This window comes from Phallusia mammillata, chromosome 3, assembly GCF_965637545.1.
Source record: "Phallusia mammillata chromosome 3, kaPhaMamm4.hap1.1, whole genome shotgun sequence".
In the NCBI taxonomy this organism is placed as follows: Eukaryota; Metazoa; Chordata; class Ascidiacea; order Phlebobranchia; family Ascidiidae; genus Phallusia; species Phallusia mammillata.
This window is the reverse complement of record NC_137254.1, coordinates 24,414,162-24,429,476: the sequence shown is the minus strand read 5'-3', so window position 1 is coordinate 24,429,476 and position 15,315 is coordinate 24,414,162. Positions and strand designations below refer to the sequence as shown.

General features: G+C 39.7%; 1 protein-coding gene across 2 annotated transcripts; it reads right to left on the bottom strand.

Moving 5' to 3' along the window:
- Positions 1 to 1,084: 1,084 nt before the first annotated feature.
- Positions 1,085 to 14,728, bottom strand: LOC145220188 (uncharacterized). Of its 2 annotated transcripts, none has more exons than XM_080087465.1 (20): positions 14,349 to 14,728; positions 13,138 to 13,208; positions 12,859 to 12,950; positions 12,189 to 12,793; positions 11,623 to 11,742; positions 11,006 to 11,289; positions 10,313 to 10,937; positions 10,098 to 10,247; positions 9,719 to 9,848; positions 8,891 to 8,967; positions 8,188 to 8,345; positions 6,808 to 6,926; positions 5,661 to 5,757; positions 5,401 to 5,547; positions 4,806 to 4,952; positions 4,251 to 4,403; positions 3,518 to 3,617; positions 2,588 to 2,761; positions 1,910 to 1,989; positions 1,085 to 1,553 (listed from the first exon to the last, which is right to left on the bottom strand). In XM_080087465.1, the coding sequence occupies exons 1-20, from the start codon at positions 14,506 to 14,508 to the stop codon at positions 1,476 to 1,478; spliced, it is 3,567 nt and encodes a 1,188-aa protein (XP_079943591.1). In that variant the 5' UTR covers positions 14,509 to 14,728; the 3' UTR covers positions 1,085 to 1,475. The 2 variants fall into 2 exon arrangements, with proteins under 2 accessions (XP_079943591.1, XP_079943590.1); XM_080087464.1 differs by having other exon boundaries at positions 1,910 to 2,001; positions 14,349 to 14,727.
- Between the last annotated feature and the right edge of the window lie 587 nt (positions 14,729 to 15,315).

Genomic DNA, 15,315 nt, shown 5'->3' with positions numbered 1-15,315 from the left:
GTATTTCGTCACTATAGGCATTTGGTCCAAAGTTGGTGTTAGTTAATTGCATTTTTCTGTAATTATCGAGTCGGGTTCACTTTTTTGAAAACGGATTATTAAAATAGACTAAAAGATGAGGCAATGTTGCGAATTTAAAAAAAATAATGGGCCCGAAAAGATTTCAAAAATTGTATTGAACTTAGCGTATTTCGTCACTGTAAGCATTTGGTCCAAAGTGGGTGTTAGTTAATTGCATTTTGCTGTAATTATCGAGTCGGGTTCACTTTTTTGAAAACGGATTAATAAAATAGACTAAAAGATGAGGCAATGTTGCGAATTTAAAAAAAATAATGGGCCCGAAAAGATTTCAAAAATTGTATTGAACTTAGCGTATTTCGTCACTATTGGCAGATGGTCCAAAGTGGGTGACAGTTAATTGCATTTTGCTGTAATTATCGAGTCGGGTTCACTTTTTTCAAAACGGATTATTAAAATAGACTAAAAGATGAGGCAATGTTGCGAATTTAAAAAAAATATTGGGCCCGAAAAGATTTCAAAAATTGTATTAAAATTAGCGTATTTTGTCAATATTTCGATTTGGCCAAAACGTTCGTTGCGCATCCATTCGTGACGTTCTCTCGTATCGCATTCCTTTTTTCGATTTTATTCTGGCAGAATGACAATGGTCAAGGATTGCACCATCGCATCAAACGATGTGTCGTCAATTATGAATTTTACTGACTAAGTGTGTTGGGCAGGATGGCTAAATGTGATGCGCGATTGACAACAAACAAGAAGAAAGGTCTGATTTCAAGTTTTATTTCGAGGCAGATTTTCTTCAAAAATTGTTGTACCCATGCATAATGCGCACCCTAGATTTTAGGACAATAAATTAATTAAATTTTGCGCATTATACACGGAAAATTACGGGTAGTTCTGTCAGGGGTATTTTTCGAGTTATTTTTGTTTGTTGCAAAGTATACATAAAGTTTTTAAAAATAACCAAGAATAGACTCAAATCCTAAAATCATCTGCTATTTAAACCTGCCTGTTTATCTGTACGTTCACTTTGACGCAAGAATCTTTATTTATCAAATGTTCATTCACATAAAATAGCTATTTTATTCTTTCCACGACCTTTTTAAAACGCTCGTTCCACACACAAGCTCTCTTCAACGCAAAAAATAAAAAAAACACACACAAGATAAAACAACTACGTAATTAAAATAGCATTGGAGTAAAACAGAAAAAGTCTTGCATGCAAATCGAATGAACAGAATGCAATAAAGGCTGTGTGTATAAATACGCAACATACAGTTAAAAGTAAAATATCTTGATGCGGATATACCTACATTTTCCAACAAATACGCAAAAAGTTACATTGAAAACGAGATTTGACTTTTAAAAAGCTGGAACATGAAGCCAGTAAAGGAGGTTGCTTATGATGCTAAAACAATAGGCTTTGTGAAAAATATCAGTGTTGCAAACGTGATTTAGACAACTTGTTCTGGTTTCAAACTCTTTTCCTTTTCGGAGTCGGTGTCATGAACTGAACTAGATGGACTTGGTCTCTGCAACAACAACAAATGCGTATTTAGGAAATCATATAATGCGTATATGTCATACAGTAAACTCAACAAAATACTTTGCCCTGCAATGGACTGATTAATTAACCCTTTGCTGTACAATGTAAACACCATGATGTTTAATAGCAGAATTTTAATCTAACACGGTTGTAGTGTCAATTTAGATTCCTAGCTTCACACTATTACCATTTACCCAATCAGTTTTATACACTGTCTCTAAATTCTCCCCATATACCAGGCCTCTAACCTAACCGTCCTTTTACCATAGCACTAACACTGTGCGCAGCGCTGCCTAAAACGTTTAACAATATCCGTTACAAGTGTGTAACATTTTTACCAACCTCTTTAAAGTTTTCATATTCATTCACTATAGGATTGTGGTGGCCTTCACTGTTCGAGTTATCTGTTTTCATCGGGATAGCTTGGAAGTTTTCTGAAACGAAAAATAGTCAAAGTAAGAAACAACGGCAAAATTGTTTTGAGACAATGTTATTTTTTAGGCTTGCAATGGTACAGGAAAAAACAACACCAAACAAAGTAATCTGCCCAAAGACCAACAGCGGAAGAAAATGTGAGCAACTTTTTAAGTATAAGTTAATCTTCAACCAATTAGACTTGAGAGGTAAATTTTTACACTTACACATAGCATTGTATGTTAAGCCAATTTTTAAGGTCTTATTAAACTGGCGAATTAATTATGACCAGATTTTTGTTGGTTCGTTAGCTCAATGGTCGGCAATTGCTGGAAATGTTTGTTACCGGGCCGTTGTACGTTTTTTTCCAACATTTTGCCTGTGCTTTCCAGGGATTATAAATTAAACTATGTGTTTTTATTGCTAGTTTTTTGAGTGCCGGTTGGCGATAAAATTTCGGTTTCAAAAACGGTCCGCAGTGCAACAAAGATTGCCGACTTCCTTTAGCTCATCATGGCTTCTATAAGTTTATTTCATTTGCGAAAAGAAAGATGTGAAGCGTCATAAATTGAGTACAAAAAGACGTAACTCTTTGTAGGTACTTACTCTGGGCATTTTTCTTTCTTATACAAGCAGCCGCGGCCGCAGCAGCAATTGTCACGGCCCCCATAACACAAACACATATAACTGCAATCTCCCAATCCTTAAGTCCTGTTGGTGCACTTGTTGTTGGTGCGCTTGTCGTTGGGGCGATAGTCGTAGCAGCGTCATCGGATATAGCTAAAAACAAATTAACGTTATCTGAGAATCCTGTTTGAAAGCAGTCTTGTTTGTAAGCTTTTTTCGAACACCCGGAATATACTTTTAAAAGGGAATTTATTGTTGAGTAGCCTTCTATACTAAATAGGATTACAGGATGAAAAAAACAGTTTTTGCAATTATCCAGGATGTGATATGGTCTAAAATCTGAAACGTCTGTGGCTACGCTTTTCGATTAGCAATGAGCCAGCATTTGTTATCTATTGTTATTTTTCGCGTCAAATTCAGTAGGCCAATATATTGCAAGCTGTTCGTAAAACATAATAACTGTAATGGTCAATATTCGTTTTGCAGATGTAGCCTAAACCACTTTTAAAGTTAAAATTAAAAACAGCCAATTCACGACTGGGATCAGCCCTGAAGCCAGCGATCACGGCACACTCTTATGTAAATCACAGAACACCAGGCCCATTGAAGGTGTCATAACGAATCAGCCGGTCACCACGCATTCACCATATGACAAAGCGTGGGCTAGAAAAATCTAGCCTGCGGTGGGATTTGACCCCCGACGGGAGTCTTTCCGTGACTCGCGCTCATCCAATCGAGCTACGCAGGCTCAGCGGTGAACCCGTCGAATTCGGAATGACGCCTTCAATGAGCCTGGCGTACCGTAATATACATGTCCAAAGTCAACTATAACATGTGCCCAGTCAAACTCCTATAATTTCGGGCCTCCAACTCTTATTTTAAAAAATCTAGTTCTAAACATGTACGTACCGGAAGAAATACTGACGGAGTCGACACTGGTATCAGACGCTCCTCCAAGGGTTCCGTTATTTTCGGCAATCACTTCCTTCAAGGCTTGTTCCAATGCCATCTACAGAAGTCACACAAATATGTGATTTTTGGACTTCCCAAACCAATAGGTTATTTACACATGATTTTTAGACAAAAAACTCCAAGAAGTTCATGAATCTTGAGGGTAGTTGCAACGCGTTTAGTCATGATCCACAAGATGTGCCCTATTCTGTGCCCCATAACGTTTTAACGGTATTCAGCTATTTCTAGCTAAGTGATTGTTCAATGCAATTGTGTCGCTATGTGTTCTTTCACCAAGCGAAATAAAATCAACTAAACCATGTGGGTTACAAAATATGTGACCCTCCTTACAATTGAAAACTGGTTGCAGCGCAGGATATTATATCAGTTATTTTATAATGTACAAACAAGTTATATAACCAGTGGTGGGATTTAGCCGGAAATCTCACGAAATTTTATGAGGTCAGCGAACCGGTTAGCATTACTGGTTACTGTTAATGTACTTTTTGCAACAGAACCGGCTGAAAAATATGACTTTTGTGATAGAACCGGCCGACAAAAAATTGAATCCCATCACTGTATATAACCTAGTATTGCTCATTCAGCAGTTTTTGCTTGGTTATATATTATGTCTGACAGTACAGTTATAGCTTATTTAAACAAGGTACATGTTTACAACACTGTATCTTACCGCCAGTTGATCTTCTGAGATGCTTTCGTCGCTATGAGTGACAGTCAAGTTGTAATTGACCACTACACTTCCAGCACTAAACCCGGTAACAGTGACCAACACATCTGAAACCGATTCTTTAACGAAGTTCGCTTTCCGGTAGGCTGTAGCAATCTATACAACAAGAAAAGGGATTAGCAAAATGACCAAAAATAGTGTTTAACAAGTAATATTGGATCGGTGAAGTAATAAGTCAATAAACCAAGTTAGAAAATCTGAATGCATCCAACAGCCAAAACGTATCTCATGATAATAAAAAGCAATTTTAAATATTTCTTTAGCGACTTTTTAAATATGATTCTAGGACCTTATTTGTGGTATCCCAGTTTGGGGTAATTAAATCATTCGATTTGCTACAGTTTTGCATTGTAACAAATACCTGGCTATACTACCCTGTAAGGACAAGGTTTTGTAACCATGCAGCTGCACAGACAAGACCTTACAGATCGAAATTGACTTTCTGGAGCTCAGTTATCGTTTTTTTTTTATTAACAAATAAATTTTACATAAACTTACTGTAGTTTCCATTTCAGTTTTGAGATTCCGATATTCCTGTGTCGACGAGTCGGCAAGTTCGTCTGCAAAGGTTCTTGCCGTGAGACGAACTTGACCGGCCAAAGTGTTTTCCACCACCGTTTGTACTGCGCATGCGCGGATACATACCTGTGATAACGTGAAATAAATACTTTTGGCGCAAGCGTACGCAACTATATAAATCAGCTAAAAATTGGTATTTGTTTGTCACATTTTAGACCAAATTTTTATGGGCTTTTGCCAGGGTGCTGAACATACGACTTGGACAATTTTGTTCACCTCCAGCCTTTCCAATTTTTGGGCCTCCAGTCCATTGAAATGCAACACAAGACATGCGTTTCAAACTTTTATATACATTGCCGTAGGAAATATTGTGTGATAAATGATTGTACTTAAGCGATGTACAAAAGACCATAGCTGCAATTATTTGAAGACCTATTTAGGCATGTTCCGTTATTTCAGAGATCTGTTGATGCATTTGATCCCCAAACAAGGCCATAGTTAATCAATTTAAGCAACTTAAAGTTCATGGGGTTTATAGTACAAATACGTTTATTTTTGTGTTCTTAGTTCTTACCCCGTTGGTGCTGACGATTTTGGAATCGTGGTAATTGATGTTATTGTTGTTGTTGCTTGTTGGTCCGTTGGCGTAAAACATGAATGGACAAGAAGTGTCAGTAAATGGAATATCACGTGTGTCTTGGGTGTCTCTGGCTCGGGAAAACTGTTAAAATAATACACAAAAATTAGTAAACCATAACACATAGTATATCTCGTATAGTTTGATGATATAATGCTTAAGTATATGAAAAAGGTAAGTTAAGAAGAGTGGACTACCTCTATGGTAAGTACGCCGTTCTGGTAACTTCCACGCTTGTTAGAAAGGTTGTCTGCTGTATCGTCCAAAGGTGGATTTGATCTCATTGTAATCCATCTAAAAAAGCAAATAACAATTAATCAAAAGGTCCACTGCGATTAGACAGGCTTGCATTTGTGACCAGTCGTTAATGTTTCATAATCGGCATTAACCTTACGGATAAGAAAAAGTTTTTGTTTCAAAATTGTGCAAACAAGATGCACTTTGAACGAGAAGTAAATGAGAATTCGAAAGCAAAAGCTTATGACTTAAAATCAGTGGACACGAAGTTGTTAAAATCGAGAGAGATATTTCATACATACAGGTATCGTCAGTCTCTAAAAACTGCAAACAAAGAAAATTAAATAGACCTTGGTTTTAGCTGTCTTTATTTACACAGTCTAAAGGGGAAGTGTATTTTTATGTGCAGTTCAGCATTTGTTGAAGAGGTATAATAGTGCAGTTTTAACGCATTTCATCTGAGAATAATTTTTTTAAGCGTGTCAGAAGAAATTCAAAGTTGGTTGTTGTCTCCAAACCGACGATAAAAAGGTTGATAACAGTGTAAAGATCACATATCCCCTACTATGGAGAAAAGCAAACGCAACGCTGGCCAGGGGCGTTTGTCTTTTCCACTACTGACCAGTTAAACAAGAACCGCTGCTTTGTTTTTGCACATAAAGAGCGCATACCAAGGTGCTAACGTGTCCATCAGTGTTATATAAACTGTTGCTACTGCATTTGACTGAAGTGGCAACTTCGATGACCTGGGAGTAGACCTTAAGGGGATACTTAAGTGTCCTTGTCACTTCATGACGGTAGAGAAATTCTGCCAACTTTGAGGTAAAGTGACGTGGCAAACTATAACATAACAGTCCTGCTATAATGTTGATAGTGACACAACGCTACGACAAAAGGACCATGACTTGCACTGACAAGGGAACTAAGATCAAGCGGATCGATTTCCAGATTACCAAGGCGTGTAGAGGTTTTATTTGATGTAAAGCTCTCTTATGATCTACTACAGGCAATTTTGTTGACACAGTACGAAAATAGGCCTCTGCCAATTTTGTTTGCTTCTGTAGTCTGTACACTGGATAAATCCAAGGGAAAACGTTCATTTCTTACCTGTCTGAAATAACGGCTCGCTCCTGGTTATCAATAAAACCGACTATTGCATCAGAATTCGGCATTAGTCTGTCGTCGCTGATTCCCAAAGCGATCCACCTGTCTCTGGTTTGTTTGGACTATAAAAAATAGTGGTTGATTAAGTGTTTGTGGTAACACTAGCACATAAAAGCCTAGCAAAGGCATAGAAGAGGCTGACTGAGCCACAACGATAAATGTTTCGTAAATCTTTCAATAATGTTTGTAGTAATTTTTCCTCCCCTTTTAACTGTTTAAATTCGCATTTTGACACATCATTTGGAAATTCAACATTACGGTATAGTGGCACTTTTAACACACTAAAGGCCATGTCACGTCTTAAAAACAAAACAATATTTATAATCTATTTTTGTGCTACGTTTTCGTTATTCTTGATATAATGGTTCTTTCGTATATTTACAATAAATATTTTGCAATTATGTGACGTAATCAAAGAACCCACCTACTCGGAAAAACGTCATAGCACATACATTCAAGTTAAAACAACATTAACTTTAAACGATTGTTATTTCGTCTAAGAAAAACCGCACTTGTTTACCACAGGGGCCTTACGAAATTGGGCTTCCACTGCTCAATAATTATAAAAGACAATTGCAAGGCCAGACCACATAGTTATATTTACTTCATTTCTGACGTAATCACAACGCAAGAATCCACCTAACACAATTGGCAGGGACTCGGTCCAGTGCACTTAAGATAGGTTGCTGTTTCTGTTGCTAGTTAACACTTAACGTGTGTACGTAGTAACGAAACATTTCCAACGTAGGAAGAAATTTACATAAAATGGCATTGATATTTAAAGCCGATATATGCAAATCATGTACATGGGAACTGCTTTAATTAAGAAATCAGAAATACATGTGTGAAAAACATTACATTATCAAGTGGCCAAATTAGATGATCAATTTTAATTTTGTTTTGAATGTTTGAATATGTATCAAATATGATATGGTCCAATATTCCATAGGTCACTTTAACCTTTATTTTCCCGCTTTGTATGATGTGATACCATGTACGCTTGTTATTAAAGTAACAAACATGGGCTTTTTGGTCGGGTTACAGATGTAAAATGAAAATGTTAACCCCATAAAAACATGATTATGAACTAATATGTTTAAAAGGATCAAAACTGTTTAGCAGTGGTGTCATTATCATACACACCCTGCACATTAATCACACCTAACGCGTTTTTGCTAAATCCCTATGCAGCCATTGGGTTTATTTTGTACTTAGGTTAAAAAGCGCTGTCATAAGTAACCTAGTACAGTATATGCAAAGACAAAAGTATCAATAGTTAAAGTTGATCAACACTTATCTTAGAGTCTAAAACACATAAATTACCTTAAGGACGAAGTCAATAACATCGGTTTCAGTATTCAGGGTCCACGATGCGTAATAGTCGCAATCGAAGTTGTCACCTTCGCTAGTACATGTAGAAGGTTGTTTGTACTCGTGTGAAACGCTGGTGCATTGACCAGTTGGTGCCGGGTTGGGGTTTTCTGTAAATTTAAAACGTTAATGATAAGCAAATACAAAGGTAAGGCCAATCGCAAACGTCATTTTCTAAAAGTTTTTACAAGTGATAGGCGTTAGACCAGAGCTCTTTAACCGGGGTTTCGCGGAACGCGAGGGATTCGTGCAATACCCCCAGAGGCTCCGTGAACTTTAGGGGTTCCCCGAGGTTTGTTGCAGCAATTCAAACATCAATGTAGTCTACTTGTATTACATGTATCAAAGTTATTTTATGGGGGTTCGGACATTTTTGACAAAATATCTTAAGGGTTTCGTGCCACTAAAATGGTTAAAAAGCACCGACTAAGTTTAAAACCCGGCGCAGGCAAAGCTGAATCGCACTCAGACCAATGGGCAAAAAGCGTATAAATTGATAATAATCTGAAACTTTTTTCACTTACAAATTGTTTGCAGACACACCATTCAATTAGGTTTATTGTTTTTGTGTAACGAAAATATAAAGTTGAAAAAATGCCCTGACTCGCAACCTGCGATTAGGCTTAAGATCTGTAAATTTCAGTATGTAACCCACCGTAGAAATTCATGTTGACCACTCCCCTTCTTTGGCTACCAGAACCGTGATACTTGATCTCGTCGTGGCGATAAAATCTGTACAGCAACACAAGGAGAGATAGAAATTGGCGAAAAGTCGTACCTAGTTCTCGCACACATTTAACCCAAATGGGACACGTACAATAACAACAAATACATGATTATTACATGTCAATAAAACTCGGGTATGTTTGAATTGCTATTGAAACAGTACATGAAAGTGTCCACAAGTGTTATGCGAAATATATTAGCCTAAATAGAAGTAAACGGCAACATGTTTCACTCTTAAACGTTTTTCCAAATGCGGATGCCATCATAAGTGGTATTATACGCTTGTTTGCTACTGACAAACGAATGGAAATTTGCTAACAGGCAAAATGTCACAGAGTTTTAAATTAAAATAAATGTAGGTTCAGTTACAAATTGGCCAGGTAACTTCAAAGCAAATCCCCCAGAAAAACATGACGAAAATGCAGCCACTTGCCCGGGGGCAATTTAATGGAACGGTGTTGTGCAATGAGATATACATTAGATGTAAATGTCCCAGCACATTTCAGGTGGCATAAAACGGTGCTTTGTTTTTTTCAAGTTTTACAAAAAACTAGTAAAGTTACTCAAGTAAGATTTCAGAGTTACATACAGCATTTCCACTATAGCTTTTAGTAAAAAGTCATATAAGCGACATTTTTATTTCCTGGTTATGTTATAATGTTATAATCTGTATGCACAAAGCCATTTATACTCGCATCTTAAACATAGTTTTTATGAGTGACGACAAAAATGAACAAATCAATGGCCAAGAAATCACCTGTAATCGCTGGCCGTGCAAGACTCAAGACCCGAGCGAGGAGAGTGGAAATATTGGTCGATACTTTGTCCCATTGCCCAAATCACGTGGGTGAGAAGGTTTTCAATTGGATGATCGCTTCCGTGTGTAGCTACGTAAAATCAATTGTTAGTTACTCGGGTATTCAGCATTGTAATGGCTAAAACGGTGAAAAACTTTCATATATGTGTTGGAAACCATTTAGAACCACTCGTAATCTAGGAAGGCAACCATGTTTATTTTTCTTTTCGAGTGAAATGCTTGAAATAACAATCTAACGGGACTGCGCATAGGCTAGAAGATGTGACATTTCGCTTTAGGGTAGGGTTTAGGTGCTTGAAAAGCCGAACTTAGTCATTACCTTGAAGCCTTTTCCTGAAGGCAATCGTGGTGAAACCATCTACTTGCGAACCAGCAGAACCTGTGATGTCATCTGAGCCGCCGTAGAAATTATCTGCGCGAGGGGTTGAGCGATCACGTGTGTACATATCCTGCACACGATGTAGGGAATCTGAAAATAAAACCAGGTCATTAAATTTGCTCAGCGTGGACCAGAGCATACTGAATTATGGTTACCTTTGACTGAACCAATAACAACGTCAACGCAGTCCATGCCGTGAAATTCTCCTCCGCTGTTGCTGCCTGGTCCTGGTTCAGCACCCGGTTGTGGTTCCGGTGCTGGTTCCCCGCTTGGTCCCGGTTCTGGTTCGTTGGTTGGACCTGGCTCTGGTTCATGGGTTGGCTCTGGTTCATGAGTTGGTTCCGGTTCGTTGGTCGGCTCCGGCTCGTGTGTTGGTTCCGGTTCGTTGGTCGGCTCCGGTTCGTGGGTTGGTTCTGGTTCATGAGTTGGTTCCGGTTCGTTGGTCGGCTCCGGCTCGTGTGTTGGTTCCGGTTCGTTGGTCGGCTCCGGTTCGTGGGTTGGTTCTGGCTCATGGGTTGGCTCCGGTTCTGGCTCGTGAGTTGGCTCTGGTTCATGGGTTGGTTCCGGTTCTGGTTGATGAGTTGGCTCTGGTTCGTGGGTTGGTTCCGGCTCGTGTGTTGGTTCGGGTTCATTGGTTGGTTCCGGCTCTGGTTCGTGCGTTGGTTCCGGAGAGCCTGCTGGTCCCCCAGGTGAGGGATTGGGCCCACCGTTGCAATTGGCTTCAATCTGGCTTTCAAGGCCTTGTTCGATAGAAATTTCCGGATCCTCAGATGGACTTTTCTAAAACACAACTGCTTTATAGACAATTATGTTGATACTTACACTTGGGAGTCCGACAAACAACTTACGGCTGTGATTGGCTCATTCTTCAAACTGTCAACCCATGTAGCTCTTGAAGCATCGATACTTGGTCTGCTCTCCAAAGTCGGGAACTGGCCTCGACATTGATTGGTCAAACTACGGGGTCTCCAGCCAATTCCCACCCAGCTGAGTGTCTGGGCTCTTATGGCAATTTCAATCTCTTGGTTGTTGCTGAGAAGCTTCCAGTGGAGATAGACTCTGCCAGGGAGAAGTTCGCGGCTCCAGTACTCGCTGTTGCTCGAATAGTTGCTTTGGATCTCGACCTGAGAGGCTGGAAAAAGATACGATTTATTTTACGAGCCTTGTATTTGTCATTTGGCAATTTATTTGGTTAAAGCAGTGTTTCTTAATTTTTTTACCCCAGGGAAAAGTCATTTCACTTAAAGGATCTTATCATATTAATTAACTCATTTTGGGGCGCATCAGGCTAGCTACCTAGGCGCACCGCCGAGAAACTGGGTTAGAACACAGTACCTAATTCTTAGATGGTTTGGAAATACAGGGTTTTGGCTTAACGGTTACACCAAAGCGTATTTAGGCCAATATTGTACTAGTCAATAAAAAACTAGTCTTACCTACTAAACATACAAGAAAATGTTCTTACTTTTATTACACTTGTCACCATGGTAACCGGGATTGCAGTAACAGAGCAGCTTGGGGAAGGTGGTGGACCTGGTGTCAATGCACTTTCCATTGCCACAATCCGCATCATTCCAACATTGGTCTGTGTAGGAAAAAATGAAACAACAATGAGCAAAGAGACTTAAACCTAACTTAAATTTGGAATCCAGAGATGCCTAAATACGAATGGTTTTAAAAAAAAAAAGTTTTAAATGTTAAAGTTAAGTTGATGGGGATTAAATGTGCATGATTTTGCTGCAAATGTTTTACAAAACACTATTGTTGCTGAAGACAAAAGCAAATTCCCACATTCCTGTTTCCCACAAATGGTACATAACTGTGGAGTTTTACACAACACCCGTTAGCCACAAGTGAACTATGTGGTGCAGTATGTCAGATCAATATCATGATCGCAAGTAGATATGCCATCTTATTGTCCAATTTTACGGTGAAAACCTAGTTTGATCTGTTATCAGTCTTGGTCGAAACCATACAAGAGCGCAAATTGTGGTACATGTGGCCAAAGTCATCCAAGAGAAACGCACTTACCATAATTTTCACACCGATCTCCAGAGAACAGCTTCACGCAACTGCATTTTCCAGTGCCGGAATCGCAGGTGCCTCCGTTAAGACATTTTCCTGCATAACACAGCGCTGGCTGCAATGCTGTAGTTGGAAAGCAGACGTTGTTGCCACTACCGGAAGTGCCTGTTTCAGGAGAAGGTTCAGGCTCGTTGTTTGGCTCCGGTTCATTGGTTGGTTCTGGTTCATTTGTTGGCTCCGGTTCGTGTGTAGGTTCGGGTTCCTGTGTTGGCTCCGGCTCATGGGTTGGCTCCGGCTCGTGAGTTGGTTCCGGTTCGTTGGTTGGTTCCGGCTCGTGTGTTGGCTCCGGTTCGTTAGTTGGTTCCGGTTCGTTGGCTGGCTCTGGTTCGTTGGTTGGCTCCGGTTCACCGGCTGGTCCTGCTGGGCTGGTAACCGGTGGTGGAGGGGTGGCACATGTCACATTGCTTGAATCGGGGTGAGATAGGATAGTGACGTCAGCGCAGCTCCAGAATCGGTAGGCAGCAGACCATTCCGAAGCCTGACGTAACAATCGAATCGAACAATTGTTGCACGTCAAACCGACAGGTAAAACAACATCGGCGTATTGGCGACTGTAAAATTGACAAATGTTGATTTTGTGGATTTGTGTCTTTTGCATGCCTTGAGTTTTACTTACGTAGAGTCGTTTTGGAAAAGAAACCGTCCGTGGGTAAGACTTGCCAATACTCGAGTGGGATTTTCCTGGATAATTTGAAGCTCCGCGCCTCCCTAAATGGAAAATAGTTGCTCTTTAGAAGATTATAGTTTTTACATGAAAAGATGCCATTATTGCCTCTCCGTAATATCAACTAATAAAAACAATCATGGGAACTGTGCATTTTACTAGGCATAAAGTAGGCGTAAAAAATCAAAAAGATGCAGAAGCTTATTTCAATTGCACACCACTATGACTTACTCTGTGTGAATAAGCCAGATGCCATTCAATTCGCAAAGACGTTCCTTCAACCAAAGTGGTCCTTGGTGCTCCTAAAAACATATAAAATGTCACTAAACGCTCGGTATAACCATGGACTGAACACAGGCTAAAAAACAACCAATCGTGGCATTGTGTCAAGTGAGGGCTCTTTTTGTCTGCAAATTTGATCTTTGAACTGACTAATTTGCAACAAAAACATGCAAATCATCGCATTGTGTTTTTGAATTCCTGAGAAAGCGGTAGATATTTCACCATGCAAACGTTATGTCTATCGGGTCATGTAAGAACACTTGTTTGCAAGCGCTTAGGATTGTCATTGTGTTGCAAATATTACTGCTTAAAACATGGAGAAAACAAGATGTCACGCTCGCAGCGGGCTTTGGTGAGACGCTGGTTCTGACACAATACGCGGAATTAGGCCTGGCGTCGTGATTTGGCAAAAATGAGGAGGCTGAGATCCTGAGGATAATTGAATTCTGACCCACGTTCAGTAGCCTACATCCTACGTTATGCTGACAAACGAAACCGTAGACTGTAAGAGCTAATTTGAATAGAAAAATACATTTATGAAATAGGTTTGAAATACAGTAAATCTCGGTTAAATCGGATTCGGTTAATCCGGACCTGTGCCTAATTGGGACAAAACCTGAGGTACTAATCCGGACAAGTTTTTGGGTCCAAACGAGTCCGTATGAACCGAGGTTTACTGCATATTAGTGCCAAAAAGCGTTCATTTAGCCCCTTATCGTATTTTCTAATTTTTATCTCTGGCATGAGCGATGAAACCGGATAAGATCATTGCGAACAGATTTTTAAAGTTATACGGCCTATTTTTTGTGCATTGATGAGATCGTATGGGTTGAAACAGTGTGCACTGTCTACAGCTTGCTTATCATATATTGCCTTAAAGCTTTTACATTTGTATCAGTTTGTTCTGGAAATTTGGCAAGGTGTTTTAACATCAAGTCAAAATTGTAAGTCGGGCCGGGGTTTTTGGGTCGAGTCGGGGCATAAGTTTTAACAAAACTGGCTTGATTTGGGCCCTTACACTTGTCACCATTTTTACGCCGTTTTCACCAAGTTTCGGGTCTGATTCGCGCGTTATTTTTTCCATGAAATCGGGCTTGTGTTTCTACAATACAGTTCGGACCCAAATTTTAGGCCATTTGCAACTCTCATCAGTTATGTACCTGCATATGCCGGAAAACCGCAAGGGCCTGTTGTCCGTACGTTGTCCATGAAATCAAGCTGGTATGTTCGAGCCGGCGGAAAGGTCAACCTCACGTGACCCCATACCGGCTGTGACGTCATCACCGCGACGAGCAGCAGAAAGATGCGCGACGCCCACATGGTTTTAGTTACTAAGTGTGGCGATTACTGGCGACAAAAAACAGTACGTTCTGGAACATAAGGAAAATGAACGTGGTAAGGAAACCATATGCTGTTGATATACAAAAACTTGAAGACCAGTTGCGTGTGTATTTCCTCGTGGGAGACGCGAGATTCTAACTGCGGTTCCACCCACCTTCCTGGTTTGTTGTTTTAAGTCTGGGCGCTATATCAAACCAAATAGCTTCAGGCTTTCGTTTGAACTCTTTTTGCCTGATGCAATGTCCCAGACAAATCATATACGGATGTTTTTACGGTTTTATTGCTTGATTGGTTGAGTGGAAAGCATAAAGTTCGTAGAAAAAAAAACTTACAAGACCGTGAAAAATGGCTTACTGGTTATCTCGACGTCAAAGTTTCATTTGGCATGACGTTTAAACGCATAATGTTCGACGAACTGTATTTCCAAGAATGAAACCAATTACAATTTAAATCATTCTATTCTCGTACAAACACGGGCCCGCAATATAATCAAGTCATTAATTTTGTAATTATTGCGTTTGTTTATACAAGGGCATCGCCATAAACTCTACAGGATAACCACTACCGCCCATATATTTTAGCACGCCGATGTTTATGCTCATTGCAGAAGAATCATACCATAATCTATTGAACGGTCAACAAACGCACGGAAATGTATGATCAAAACGAAAACCGGAACATGTGATAATATTACTACGAAGCGTGGTGCACGTATGTCTCCTGGGTGTTCGTTGAACACCGATGGACCCAAGCTGAACCGATGTGTCCTGACGTGCTCCTATGTTA

Excerpts from the sequence above, each read along its gene's own strand:
- LOC145220188 (XM_080087464.1), bottom strand. The coding sequence starts at position 14,508 with ATGTGGGCGTCGCGCATCTTTCTGCTGCTCGTCGCGGTGATGACGTCA. Across the intron at positions 12,951-13,137 it reads ATCTGGCTTATTCACACAGA|GGAGGCGCGGAGCTTCAAAT; the intron begins GTAAGTCATAGT and ends TTTTCCATTTAG. Across the intron at positions 4,953-5,400 it reads AAATCGTCAGCACCAACGGG|GTATGTATCCGCGCATGCGC; the intron begins GTAAGAACTAAG and ends ACGTTATCACAG.